Here is a 14,475-nt window from a genome sequence, read left to right as displayed (position 1 = left end):
GTCCAGTTTAATACTAAAATAAATAAAAGTACAGCAGTGGACCGCATTTCAATGACTTATCTTTCTGGTCTGAGAACAATTTGAAGTTGCTCATTTCTGCAAATGAAGCTCAGAATTCTCCAAGAGTGAAACCAACCCTTCTAATGCATCTTCTGCACAAATGGAGGCACTCAGAGGGCTCTATTCCTAAGTGGGTTGTCTTTTCTGTTCCAAATCAATATCATCTCTTTAATTGTGTACATAAAATGCTGTTTGTCGTTCCACAAGGTTATGGAAATTCATGACACTGATTCTGTATAAGTGTTGGGGTTATTTTTCTAAGTACATGTATATACATTCAGTTGCAAAAATAAGACCTACAGAACACTGCTGGTGTTCCCAACTGCAGAGTGCTGTAGCAGCGAGCAGGAGAGCACAGTAACCTCTTTTGCTGTGTAGATTGCAGTCATTAAACTGCAGTACCATCCGATGCATTTGTTGGTGTTCATGCTATCTCACATTTGCATTTAAACTCCTGTGAAGGAAAGATGAGATAGAGGAAAACAAATGATGCTTATTTGCTCTTCAGCTAAGCTCCTATTCAAACTATGACTTTGAGAGAAAGAACACTGGGCAAAACTGCCTATGTATTCTTTACAAAGCCGCCTATGTCTGTTCCATCTCTATCGGACTTCAAAAGGACATATTCCTGAGGTTTTAATGAAAACATAAATCAAGTGGGAATAACTAAAAATATACTGAAAATGAAAAGGAAACTAGGTCACCCACCACATGAATCAGTATTTGTAGTTTAAATAGAATGTATTGCAGTCTTTTTCACATCATAAATACCCTCCTGGTACATGCAGAAAGTATTTTCTATGTTTATTTACTCTAAAATGTTATCCCTTTTGAGTCATTCTGTCTTAATGCTTTCTAACAGTGCACAGCATGAGCTTGTACTGTGTTTATGTATGACTGTCTTACCCAGGCAGTTCTTCTGCCTCTTATATAAACTGCTTGGTTTGTAAAAACTGGGCAGAGTCCTTAAGGCTAGATTCTGTCTTTCACAAAATGGATGAGTATATCTACCACCAGCATATGTTGTATGCAGAGGGAGGCAGCTACCGTGATGTGTTAGGTAAACAGAAGTTGGTGCACAGAAGAGCTGAACTGGTCTGTTTTTATAAGTGTGCTGCAGTCTCCTGCTGCACTTTGTTTTTCCATCCATGCAACAAACTGCATTTTTTTTTGTTGTTTTTTAAAAATGAGCTGGAGAAAAAAGATGTGGAGCACGCTGACAGTTTTCTGTATGCCAGGGGTTATCCAGGGTAGTGAAGACAAAGAGAGACAGGAAAACATTTCAGGAAGAATCTCATGATACTGAGTGACTGGGAGAGGAAACAGCAGGTGAAATTCATAATTGATGAGGAAATGCGATGGACTCTAAATTGTCTGTTGTTCAGGCAAGCTGTGTTTATGCTGGAGCAAACAATCTTAAGAAAGGACATCCATTCAATATTACAGTAACGTTTCTTACAACAAACAAAAGAAGCTAGTATAAAGTTTACGAACAAAGTTCAAAGAACAAAACAGAAAACATCATTACTGCCATTGTATAAAGATGGGGGCTGTCTGTAGCTCGAATTATATGTTCAATTCTTCCCCCTCTGTAGGAAGAAGGGCATAGTAAAACCGCAGAAGGTATGAGTGGGTGGCATGAGTTACCCAAAGTATGGCACAGCTTCCTTGTTAGGGACAAATTAATAGTTTAATAGTCTTTAGTGTAAAAAACGGTGATCGGTAACATTTGAAATCTTCACATTGGTGAGTGACATAGAGCATGTCAATAAGGAATGATTGTTCTCTGCTCTTTTCCCATATGGGAGCTGCAATATAACATTCAAGTAGCAAATGCAGATCCGATATGAACTGAACTTGTAACGTTCAGGCAAGTTGTTGGACTCTTTGTGTCTGGACTTTGTAGATGCTAACAATTTGCAATTTACTTGTTCCAAGAGTGAACTGAGAAAAAAAACAACCAGGGCTGTTGAATAAAGAATTTAGGAAATCTGAAACACAAACTCCTGCAGTTACAGGGAATATACCAAAGGATTATCATTACACATTTACATTACTCTAGTTTTAGGCTCTTCCTTAGGCTAGAGATGTGATAAAAGATCATTGATCTCACTTGCTACAGGTCGTACTTATGTTTTTTGTCACAGGGTCCTGAGAATAAAGTCATTTCAGAGCTATCTGATCTCATTATAGAGGCTGAAGAGATAATTGATAAAATTTGAGGTTAAATTCTCTTCTTTAGTGACTTTTCCCAAACAAATAATACAGTAGAATGGTGAGTTGGTCTCCTTTTCCTTTCATGAATTGTGATAAATTAGAATTTACCAACTACATTACTTGAAAACTGTAATTAGTTTTTTTGGGTTTTTTTTTTGTTTTTTTTGGTAATACAATTCACTGCAGAAAGAGGTGGGTGAGGCTCATCAAGTCAACTAACTTGACTTAACAATTTAAAAACAAACAATGTAATTCTTAACAAAGAACATAACTATATAATGAGAACGTCAGGTGCTGAGTGATATGTTAGTTTCTGTTTTAGTAAGCTCTTGTTTTGGAAGGCGTTATTGCTAAAACACTGATCTCAGTCACCACCTCCCTCAGAGCTCAAGTGTATTGGTTCTTGTTTTTGTTTGTTCTTTTTAGGATTCTTTATATTTTTAGGAAGCTTCTTGATTTTTAATAAGCAATGGACATGTTCAAGGCATGCAAGATATTTAAGGGCTTATGCAATATTCAGATCATTGGGGGAAAAAAAAAAAAAAGCCCAGCGTGTCAGGAGGACTGACATGGTGACACTTTAGTCCCTCTTACCTCTTCTGTTTACGTACTAAGTTTGCACCATTTTTTTTTGACATAATGAATGTTTTGTTGATTTGGTTTGTTTGTTTTGGAGGAGAGGTGGGAGGATCCAACACACAACATGTGGTTATAATGATATAGCACCATCAGAACTGCATGCTTTTACTAGAAAACTTTCTTTCCATTGTTTTAAGAATTCTCTAAGATTTTATTTCATGGATGTCACAGTACTCCATTCTACTGACATAAGCTCATGGGCTAAAAGCTAGTGCAGTATTATCAAGAGCAGCTAACTTTGTTTTTCTTCATTTACTCACAAAAGAAGTAACAAAAGTAGTATTTGGCAGATAATTTTTACTGTAGCATTTTGGTTGACTTGTTCTTTCTGTACACTTTCAAGCTGAAAAAGTACAGGATATCAATATCAAAATTTAATTTTTTTAAAGCCTCCTATGTACAGTTTGTACTTCGGCATTTTTAGTGTGCTGCCAAATGTGATGAAGAACAGAAGTAGGTGCTTTAATTGAATTGTTGATTGATTGTAGCATAATACCTACAGTCCCCTCTTAAATTTCAACTTTGTACCTGTCCTCTTTTGTTGTAAAGCTTGATTAATGTGAAGATTGTCACCATATTTATATAAAGGCTTTTTTTTTTTAGTGATTGTTTTGTTTTGAAAGAGCTAGATTTGAAAAAAAGTGGTACAAACTTTCACCAAGAGCTGTTTTATACTTGAGTAATTAAATCCTCCCCCATTAGCTTAATAATTTAGATAACGGTCTTTGCAGGATTAAGTCCTTGTTCTAAAAATATATTTATTGGAACAGGGGTGGAACTAATAGTGATATGTTACTTGGGAGAAATTGTTGCATGGCAAAGGTATTAAAGAAAGGGAAGGCAACCTTACAGTAATTCTACTTGTTATTTGATACTTTCCTTAGTTTTTAATAAATTATTCCTGTGAGAACTGTGGCTTATTGTTTTATAAATTATGGGGATATTGACTCATAGTTGACTCATTGACCCTTAAGGGGATACTAGCCTGTTGCCAACAGCCTGAAGTGGCAGTGTTCAATCAACCCTCACTTTAAAACAAAGCAAAACAAAATCTGAAGGAAACAGCATAAGGAAGGAAAAACTGTGAAGCTTCACTTGCAAAGGTTTTCTTTTGATGCAAGTCAATGACCATGTTTAATAAAGACAATTACAGATTTTTTCATTTTTTATTTTTATTTAGACAGTATTGTTTGACTGTTCAGAGACATTTGAGAAGATTAGTCCAAATTAACACTGATTTTGTGCCATGATTTTGAAGTGGTATCGTGAAATTGATTGAAACCCCCCTGTGCAGATGTCTTTGTTTGGACTTGAGAGGCCTTTATTTAATTCCCTTTGGAAATAAGACAAGAAACCATTTAATTTTACTCAACTTTTAGTTTTGGTATACTTTAGGTTCCTAAGTGTAGACACACTACTTCCACACAGAGAAATCAATATATCTATGTGTTTTTCTAAATGCTGATCTGAATTATGCATGTCCTCGTGATTCTAAGGGTACTACAGCATCATAATGCTTTTGTTAGTCCATAGGAAATGAATATTTGTCATTTTAAGTCCTGTGCAATTGTCTCTTGTGTAGCTAAATGCTTATTTGATCCTGTATAGGAGATACAGACAATGCACTTGGAAAATCCAACTCCTGGCATAGTAGATTTGTTAATGGCAATGTTTAGTAATATTTGGGACATGATAAATACCTACGTGAAACAAATATTCTTCTAACTCCAATTTTGTAAGCTTACCTTTTGTAGAAGACTATGGTATATTTGGTGTTGAATTCACTGAACTATAATAAGCTTTCAAACAAACTTGAACCAATATTAGACCATTTTCCTTTGTAGTGTTTGTAAGCTTACCTTTTGTAGAAGACTATGGTATATTTGGTGTTGAATTCACTGAACTATAATAAGCTTTCAAACAAACTTGAACCAATATTAGACCATTTTCCTTTGTAGTGTTTGTCATTCTTGCGTGAGTTTTTGTTGTTAACGTATTTAAGAGTATACTTGCAAAGGCAAAATATAGTGTGGGTGCTTTATGTTGGAGAAGATTTTGGCTGGAGAGCAGGTAGTATAGTATGCACGTACAGCTTTTTCAGGTTTAATTGGCTTGGTGATATGCTTTACAGGAGAGAAAAATCAACACAACTCTTGTAAAAGATCAAACAAAATATCAAATATAAAATGTGTAATAGAACATAATAGAGAAAATAGCAGGTAATTCTGTCAATACAATATAAGAAATGAAAAACTGCATGGCCAGTTCATATTCTGTGGAACAGTTTATACTGCAATACTTTTGTGCATGGTTTTTGTATTACTGTCTTCTAATTTCTGCATAATCATTATTTGCCTCCAGAAATAGTATGCATGTAGGTTAAGAGTACAGTACTTTTATGTCTGTTCAGTATGCTTGATCTCAAATATTGGGAAAGAATGTGATGCATAAACAAAAATGGAAAAGGTTATTTGAGAAAAATGTGGTGTTTCAACCTGCCCGGTACTGAGTGTGTTTTGTCAGTTGTTACAGGTTTTGTCCTCTTCCTTGAAGCACATAAAGATCAGTAACGTTGAGCAAATAGCAATGAAAGTGTACTGAGGCACTAACAGGGCAGCAACTTGTGCTCGTTACAAGTGCTCGCTAGGCAGGAAATGAAGGACAGTGGCAAAGGACCGCAGCCACGTCGGTGTGACAGAAATGGAGCCAGTTCCCTACTGGATCGATTCGTCTGTGGGACTACTGGGCAGGGGGGAGGCAGCCTGAAAAATCAAGGGTTTTGGTAAGAATTTTTTAATGCTTCCAAAGGGCTACTTATAAAAAAAAAATAATAAACCAGCTCTCTATTGTTTATTACCAATAAAAATTGGATTGTGCTATTTGTAAGAGGGGCAATACAAACAGAACGTAGGAGGACACTTAGGCTCTGATCATATTTGGAGTTCCACAGTAATTTTCAAGACAAATGCCAACAAAGAGACTTAAGTATTTCAGGTGGGAAAAGGAAGCCTTATAAAATTAAAAAAATAAATAAATAAAAAATTTTTGTAATTAATTAAAAAAATTATCATTAAAAATTTTATAAATTTAAAATTTTTCATAAATAATGTGTTGCTATCTTAAAGGTAGAGCATTTGGTATGTTTAGGAAGCCAAACTTATAGTGATGTCGGTTGGGAAATGTTAAAAAGTGGAATTCCAGAATGCCTGACTAGACTAGTAAGGGAGAAAATAGTGCATCATTGGGAGCATCCATCATGCTAGGACTGTGATGGGGAAAACTCCTAACAAGAAAATAAATTAGGGGGGAAGAAGAAGAGAGAGGAGTAATGCTTGTTTCTGGGAAGGAACAGTTACTCCTGACTGTTACACCAGCTCAAGAGAGGAGCAGAGAACCAGGAGGGCCCTGGCTGAAAACACGCTGTTGGGCACTGAGCCTCGCGCTGTACGTGAGGTGTGTGCTGTGCTGGGGGACCGGGGCTGTGCCGCTGTGGGGTCCTGGCAAGCACAGGCACCTCTGTGCTGCCGGTCGCATGGCATGGAGACAGGGAGGCAATGGAAGCGGGAAGTGGTAGTGCCTGGCTTCGTCAGCACTTCCGTGGCTCACAGTAGGCCTCGTCAGTGAGCCTGGCCTAGTGGAGGCCTGTTGGGGTGTGAGGGAAGTGAGGTGGGTGCTAGAAATGAACCAGTGGTGGACACAGACGAGTAGTTTCTGCAGAGGGTTGTTTAAGGGGAGGAGAAGAAAATTGTGAATGCTGTGTGGGAGACAAGCGGCTTGTCTAGGCATCGTGTATGTTGCAGGAGACCGATTTTGGCATTCCAGTATTTGTTTTCTTGTTTTTCAAAAAGTTTTGCAATTATTTAAAATTAGCTGTGTCAACATTGATTTTGAACTTGAACTGAGATGAAATACACTGAGCTGAAAACCGTTATTCCTCTTTGAAAGTAAGGTATGGAAAGCAGATTTCTTTGAGTCAGTTACTGTAGGAGCAAGTGGACCTCTGGACATGGGGGATTTGTGTTTTAGAGGAAAGAAAACAGTAGATTCACAGGGGTTTTACTTCTTCCAGGTGTGAAGTGCCGTGTATAATAGGGCATAAAATTAACTTAATGATCTAAAGATTTACTTACAAAAGCATTTTTTTTTTCCCTAACTTGACAGGGGTGGATATTGTAGGTCATAGTATACGTCTGATGATTGCAAAATCCTTTACTATCCCTTTGAGATTTTTTATAAAAGACTGTGCTGAATCTGAATAATAGCCTAATAAATAGATTAGTTAGAACAATAGTCCTCTTGAGGATGTTTGATTCTGAGTGTAGCTGCTAGAGATAACCCTAAATGCAATTAGGCTTAACTCCCTGTGAGTGTCAGAGCAGGGTAATACCCATGGAGACTTCCCTTCAGATGACACTAAAAGTATCTCAACATTTAAATAATTCTTTCCTTTGGGCATTGGTAGCAAACTTTTTTTTTTAAATTATTATTGGAGAAACAGAGCTTGGAAACTTATTTTTGTGACATTCGTTTTAGATGTTTCACATCAAAAAGAGGGATGATGGCTCAGCTTCCTTGGGGGAACAGTTGTCATCCTTATCTGTGCTCTTTGTAATTGTAAGGATCAAATATCCCAAGGTGGCCACAGATAGGGAAAGAGAGAAAATAACAGATTCAGTAACATACACAAGCTTCTAAAGAGCAATGTGATAAAATTTCAGTCAACATTCTGTTGATGGATTAATTCTGTTTTTTTTTTTCTCTTGAAACAGAAATGAAAGCAAAACTGTTGAAATGAAAATCAAGACATTAAAGACTTCAAAAAATGCATATTGTAGGGCATAATATAGCAGAAACTGTAGAACTAAAAACTACTAACATTATTTAATTTTATGTACCACAGAAGAGGGGAGCTTGAATCAATTCTGTGCTTTCCTTTTTGATACATTCCTACATATATATCTGTTTACTTAAAATACAAAACATAAAAAATATAATTTAAATATAAAAAATATGAAAGTATTCAGTATAACATTTGGTGGAAAATTCCTGGTAACATCAAAATGAAGAAATTTGTAATGAATTGTTTTGATAGTTACCAAAGTTTTTATATCAAGTCATTGTACTCTGCACTTTGTATATCTCTGGTTCACTTGTTTGTAGTATTATTTTTCAGTGAAGAGATCCTGAAAATCTCTTATTTTCCTTCTTTGCTATTAAATCAAAAGTCTGTGCCATCAAATGTTAAGCTGAGCTAACGAGACATGAGCCAAAACACCTGAAAATGATTTACAATCACACCACATAAAACTTTCATTCCACGTATGGCAAGGAGGCATTTAGACAAGTTAGTAAACTATCTGGTTTTTATTGTTAGTAAAGGTATAACTTGTCCCTTAAAATTACAATTTACCCTGAAAGCCAGCAAGGTAAAACTGAGAGCCAGAATTCTTTCACAAGATTTCTTTGTAGTCAGGTTAGGTCAGAAACATTTATGCTCCTCAAAAATAGCTAATATGTTGTCTTACATCTTTTACATGTGAAGTGTTACTTCTGTTTTTCAGGCATCTGTTTTTACAGCTGTGTGTCAAGATATTGTGTTTGTTGTTGTTTTGTGTTTTTTTCTCCTTCCAAGTAGTAAATTACTGTGATATACAGAACATGTTTTCAGTGCTGATTCTAGTGATTCCTGGGTGCCAGATTAAATTATTATCCTATTAATTAAGCACTTGGACCTGTGATGCACCAAGTAAAATCACTTCCCAATGAAGCCTTAAAGGCAGCAAGAAATGAGAATTGAAGTGACCATACATTAATTATTAGGCTTCTTGTCATACTGGTTGGTATAAGGAAATTCATGTAAATATATAAAAATAGGTTTTATGTCTCCTATTTACTACCTCTGGAAACTATTGGGTTTTATTTTGAAATTCAGTGGTATTTTTCAATGCATTTTGTGCTTTTCAAATGTAAGAGGACCTCATAATTGCTTCATTTTCAAAATCCAGGTTAATTTAAACTAACTGTACACTAGAAAGCTTATGTTTTGTTTTGTTTTGTTTTTTTAGCCCAAATGAAAGGTGATTAAAAGTTAAGTGTTATTTTTCTTACATATGTTAAAATCTGGCTTCCTAAAACCGGGGAGTTTTTATGAGACAATGAAAAAAGATTGCTGACCTTGCTGCACTGCAGTTTCACTGGTTCGTGTCTGGTTGCAATAGGATGAGCCTGATTTTGTTGCCAGTGAATGTGAAAGTCGTCGTGCTGTTGCAGTAAACTTGATCTAAGAAGTGCTTTGTAATAGCTGAAACTCTGTTTTACAAATGAATCATAAAAGACTGCATTAAGATAATTAAACTGATCTTTTAGAGGAATGTAACCTGTTCCATTACTGATTAATAGATAATACACTGAAAATAACATACTATGATCTTAAATACCTACTGTATAACAGGTATGGAAAACTCTTATGGACTTTAGGTTAACTTTTAATGTATGTACCGTATACAGATTTGTATGTGTTGCCCATTTGCATAGCTAATGATACTGACACTGAGTACATGTACCTCCTAAAAAGCAAGATTTCACCAGTAGTATTGCGTCTCTACTCATTTTGCATCTATATGTGTCATAGATATCAGGGGTAAAATTCTGTCTCTAGATCATAATGAGTAATGTATTTTTCTTATTCAGAGATGTGTTGGGTGGGAGAAGGTGAACCATTCGATTGGCTGTATTACACCAAAGCTGAACAAGATGGAAGAAAAAGAGGAAAAGAGCCATCTCTAAAATGTATTTGTTTTATTTCATTTAGATTTTCACACACACCTTTCTGAGAAATTGAAAGACAGACAGACAAGCTGGCAGCAGCTGGCTGAGACAAAGAACTCTCTAATACGTAAGGTTTTTATCTTGCTTAAACTGTATTCCTTATAAACTTAGAACCTAGTTTAGAATTTGTGAGTTTTGTAATGATTACTATAGTTCTATCTGTCTTCTGCTTTTTAAGTATTGTGGGATTGTTTATTATTTTTTTTTCCTCCTGGGTGTTTATATTCTGTTGGATACATGTGGTCTCTCTCTACTACTTGTTTCTCTTCCATTTTTGAGTATTACCTCCCTGACTGAACTAGCATAGGGTAGGTTTGTGTTAGGAGTCTTCAGTGGGTGGTGAAGGAGCTGCAGCTTCCCCAGCTAACATTGTTTCATGGGACTGGGCTTTGTCACGGAGAGAAAATGAACCAAGTTGTGTGAGAGGCCCAGGATTTGGGTGCAAACAGGCATGAGTTAAAAGCAATCTCATATTTTGGCATATATTGGCAGTATTTTCAGAAGGGCAATTACATATGTTTTTTCACATTGTTTAAAGCTTGCATGTGATGCATGTTGCTTCAGAGATTCTTATATCTGACTTTTTCATGAGAGGTTTGCTGGTAGCTGTATTCATCTCAAATGAATTTTTTGATCTAAGAGTTTCAGATTTAGACAGTTGTTTTTTTTTTTTTTTTTTTTTTTGGGGGGGGGGAGGAGGTAGAGAATCTCCTCACAGGTTGACAGCTATTTTGAAGTATCACTACCTCCCCCTCCCTCCTCTTCTGTTTCTCTTCTGTTTTTGTTTTGAAAAACTCCCTTGGGAGAAGTAGAGTGTTTGGAAAATGCTTTCAATATCCTTCTTACTAGGAGAAAAAAATTATAAGCTACAGTAATGTAAATCCAAACATATCTTGAGGTATTTTACTACAAAAATAATTATTCCATGATATCTTCCTCCTGATGTTTCCTAAATTTCAGACATGATTTTCATTCATTGGATAAGTACACTTACACTTTCTATTGTATCAGCATGTCTTCTTACTGGTTTAGCTTGGGCCATTTTTTATAAGGTCTTCTGTCCTCAAGAAGACACACATTTTTGCCCTATATTTACCTGCCTGGTGAGATGAGAGACATATCCTGATATTTCAGCTATGACCTAGTACGTGCACGAAAGGCTGTCTTTCCATTTGAGTATCTTGTTTAAGCACATAAGTAAATGCTTTGCTGACTTAGGGCCCTAACCAGGACCAATGTTTTGCTTACTTAACATTTAGATGAAACATGAAAAGGTTTCCCACTACCCCCAATTTGTTTTTACTGATATATTTCTTTCTGTGTCACTTGATTGTTGGTGAAACCTGGTGAATGGCATTAGGCTATGAATCTCTACTAGTGACTGAGCAAATAGTGGGACAGTTTCTTCCATCAAAGTCTGGAAAGTGCAGAGCATCTGTGACCCTGCCATAGTTAATGCAACCCAAGAATGCTTGGTTTGTTTTCAGACTGGAGATAGGGACCTTTTTATATTGTCATGCTTCTTAGAAGAATGGAAGCCAGAGCTTATGGTAGAGTGATTAAATTTCCATAACTATTGCAATAGTAAAATTTGTCCTAGGTGGCATGTGTTTGGTTAGTAATAAAGGTGAAAGTTGTGTGAGGAATGGAAATGATCCGACATAGATCTCTGCATATCTGAAGCATTCATGATTATTGGTGTTTCAGAAGTGATTTTGGCACAGCTAAAGTGAATGGGTTATGCTATTTAGACCGTATTAAATCTCGAATAATAATACTTGAGTGTATTTTCCAGGATCACAGAAAGGTTTGACCCTACAAATTACTTCCATGTGAATCCTGTCTTTTCATGTTTGAAGCTTTGAAGCCTTTCTTCAAGTATTGTATCCCTTCGGTTTAGTTCTTTACCGTGAGAGACGGATACCCTTCCCAATTCAAATAAATTTGATTTTTATATTGCTTTTAATTTTTAGCATTGTGTTTGTTTAGGGCTCTAGAATTCAAGAAGTACAGGAGAATATATTATGTAGAAATCCAAAAATATTTGACAGCAGTAGTAATTCTAATCACTGGCTTGACAATAAGATGTATTTAACAATAATTCAACTAAGAAAAGCAATAGAAAAAATAGAACTTTTAATGACTTATATGAAAATAATTAGACTTCTATATTGTGTCTAATGTGGCTAGTGAAATAGTTCGTTGTATGGCAAGAAAAGGTGCAGTGAGTTTATAGATACAGGTGTGCTGACTGGCATTGATGTCAGCCAGCTCTGTTATGTTAATAATTCAAGGGAATTGACCAAAGCCACACTTTAACTCCAGTCCTTTTAAAAAGTGCCATAGGATATTTTACATCAATCTGGATGCTGCCAAAAAGAGACAGATGGCACTAACCTTGGTTTAAAGCCTGGACGGGCTGAGAATGCATCCAAACAGCCTTGCAAAGCTTTCAGTGTATATGTTGGGTAAACAAAAGAGGAGTCTTTGTGTCACCGTAAGTAGAGCCCTCAGATTTTTTTGTTTTAACTGTATCCAGTTATCCAGCGTGCTCAGTTAGTGGGTGGATTGCTTTGCTGTGTAGTAACAAAATGGGAGCTGTCTTGATCTGTTCAGCCTTCGCTAAGGAGAAGGATGCTGTTGGTGTAGATGAAAATGTTTTGCAAGAGGTAATGGGAAGAAAGGAGTTTAAGTGCTGAACATGGGTATTACAATGGGCAGAGCTTCAGAAACACAGGCAGGATTGTTTGCAGCTCTGTGCTCAGGCTTTTGAAGGAAAACAGATAAAAGCCTCTTGTACAAAAATCTCCCCTTCCTAGTATCCAGAATCTCACTTTTTGTGACTTCCATGCTGGGAGAAGAAGAGTTCTTAGGAAATAAATAAGTGCGTGTGGGGGGGAAAAAATCGCATTCAGAATTTAAAAAACAAACATTAGATTCTGGGTTTGTTTTTAGAGTAAAATAATGTCACGAAAGCTCATAGTATTATCAAAATCATTACTAAATTAATTTAAAGCATTCAGATACTGTATGTTGGGTGATATGTAAAACCAAAAGAAGAAATGAATGATTTGCTTAGGGTATGATTAGAATAGGACACTAACAGATTTTGTACTTCTCATTGAATAACGAAGATAACGGGATCAGTTCCTTGTAAAGCGTGGCCAAGCCAATCTGAACATTAAGTGCAATAGGAGACAGCAGGTGGGGGAAAGGACTGAATTTAGAACAAGGTAATTAAAGAAAGTATCGTAGTGCAGGAACAGAGGTTGTCCTGGCAGTCTGCCTTCTATTTCCTATCTTTTGGTTCCCTTTGCAGCCATTGTAGTGCAGTTTGAGCATCTTCACTGTTTGTTTTGACATAATGATCTTGGGTAAACTGTGAATGTATAAATCTGGACTGGGATTCAGAGACTATGGGCTCTGCTGCATGTGTAATCCTGCCAATGCCAAAAGGAGATTTGAATGGCTGTACTTAGTAGGCTATCTGTTTGATATGTTGTTGCAGCAAGCATACAAATATCTCAAAGACCTATGGTAATCTGTGCTGTGCAAGTAATTTATTGAAGTAATTTTGGGACATTATCAACTGAACTGTTATGATTCTGTTATGATTGCACTTTTTCTGAGGGAAGCAAATGGATTGGTTATTACCTGGTTGTGTTCATGGTGTTTAGAACCAAAATGCAACAGGTTATGTGGGGATTTGATTTAAGTGTCTAATCTCTCTACGGCTTGACATTTAAAATCATCAGTGAAAACAGTATACTGATGTCCAGCAACCTTCAGATATAAATAGATTATTTTACTTTGTTTAAAATTGTATTTAAATGCTGGGTATGGACACTGAGGATGGAGTTTATGGTAATTCTGTTTAAATCACCGTAGTGATGAAATTACTTCACTCTGCTGCTTTCAATGTGGATTTGTTTTACTGAGGATGGTATTGGTTTATATTTTGGGGAGGTGTTCTGGTTTTCTATTTTAATGGAAATTCTCTGAAAAATAGATGAGCAAAACCTGTTTTTTATCGTGGCATTTTAACAAAGATTTCTTTAAGTAGCCAAGTCCAGATTGTAGAATTGCTCTTCATTCAACATGCTGTTTTGTTAACTAATCCACTAGAGCATGTAAATCAAAAGTGTGTGATAAAATAGTAAGGATGTAAGAAATTCTTAGGGGCAAATAAAAAGCTTTTGCAAATTGGGTCCTAGAAGAAAGCAAGCTGATAGTTCTACCAGGTGCCCCTCCTAGGGGCAGACTTAACACTTGTTAGAGAATTTGTCTTGAAAACACCAGTATTTGAAGTAAAGAATTTGCGAAATTTGCTTGAGAAACAAAACAGATTGTGTGTTGAAAGACTGAGCTGCTAGCAAAATACTCTATCATGTCAAATTTATACAAACCCATCTCCTGTGTATTGCACCATGTCCTAGAAAACTGGAAACCATGAAAACAAGTGCTTATATTTTAAGGAGTTCTGTGACAGCTTATAAAAAATAGCTTTTTCACTTTTTACATGAGGCTTCCACCTTAAAGAAACTGATGAAATAGGTGGTAATTTTTAACACAAGCAGTGACAAAATAAACACCATCTGCTAGTGTTGACTTATTCCATAGTATTCTCATGCTGGGTGATTTTATTTCACTTTTTTTCAGAAATAGTTAATGACACATCTGCTGTGCGGTGGAGGTGCATTTTGGGTGATTAAATGTGGACATAAGTTTAGG

At 36.1% G+C, this 14,475-nt stretch overlaps 1 protein-coding gene across 1 annotated transcript in view; it reads left to right on the top strand.

Annotated features, from left to right (window-relative positions):
• The window catches only part of TENM2 (teneurin transmembrane protein 2), a 511,804-nt gene that overhangs the window by 204,276 nt on the left and 293,053 nt on the right, over nt 1-14,475 (top strand). Inside the window, 1 exon segment of the mRNA XM_050713566.1 lies at nt 9,728-9,811. Within this exon segment, the coding sequence (XP_050569523.1) occupies nt 9,728-9,811 (84 nt within the window).

This window comes from Cygnus atratus, chromosome 14, assembly GCF_013377495.2.
Source record: "Cygnus atratus isolate AKBS03 ecotype Queensland, Australia chromosome 14, CAtr_DNAZoo_HiC_assembly, whole genome shotgun sequence".
In the NCBI taxonomy this organism is placed as follows: Eukaryota; Metazoa; Chordata; class Aves; order Anseriformes; family Anatidae; genus Cygnus; species Cygnus atratus.
The sequence above is the reverse complement of the archived record's forward strand: the minus strand, read 5'-3'. Positions and strand labels throughout refer to the sequence as shown.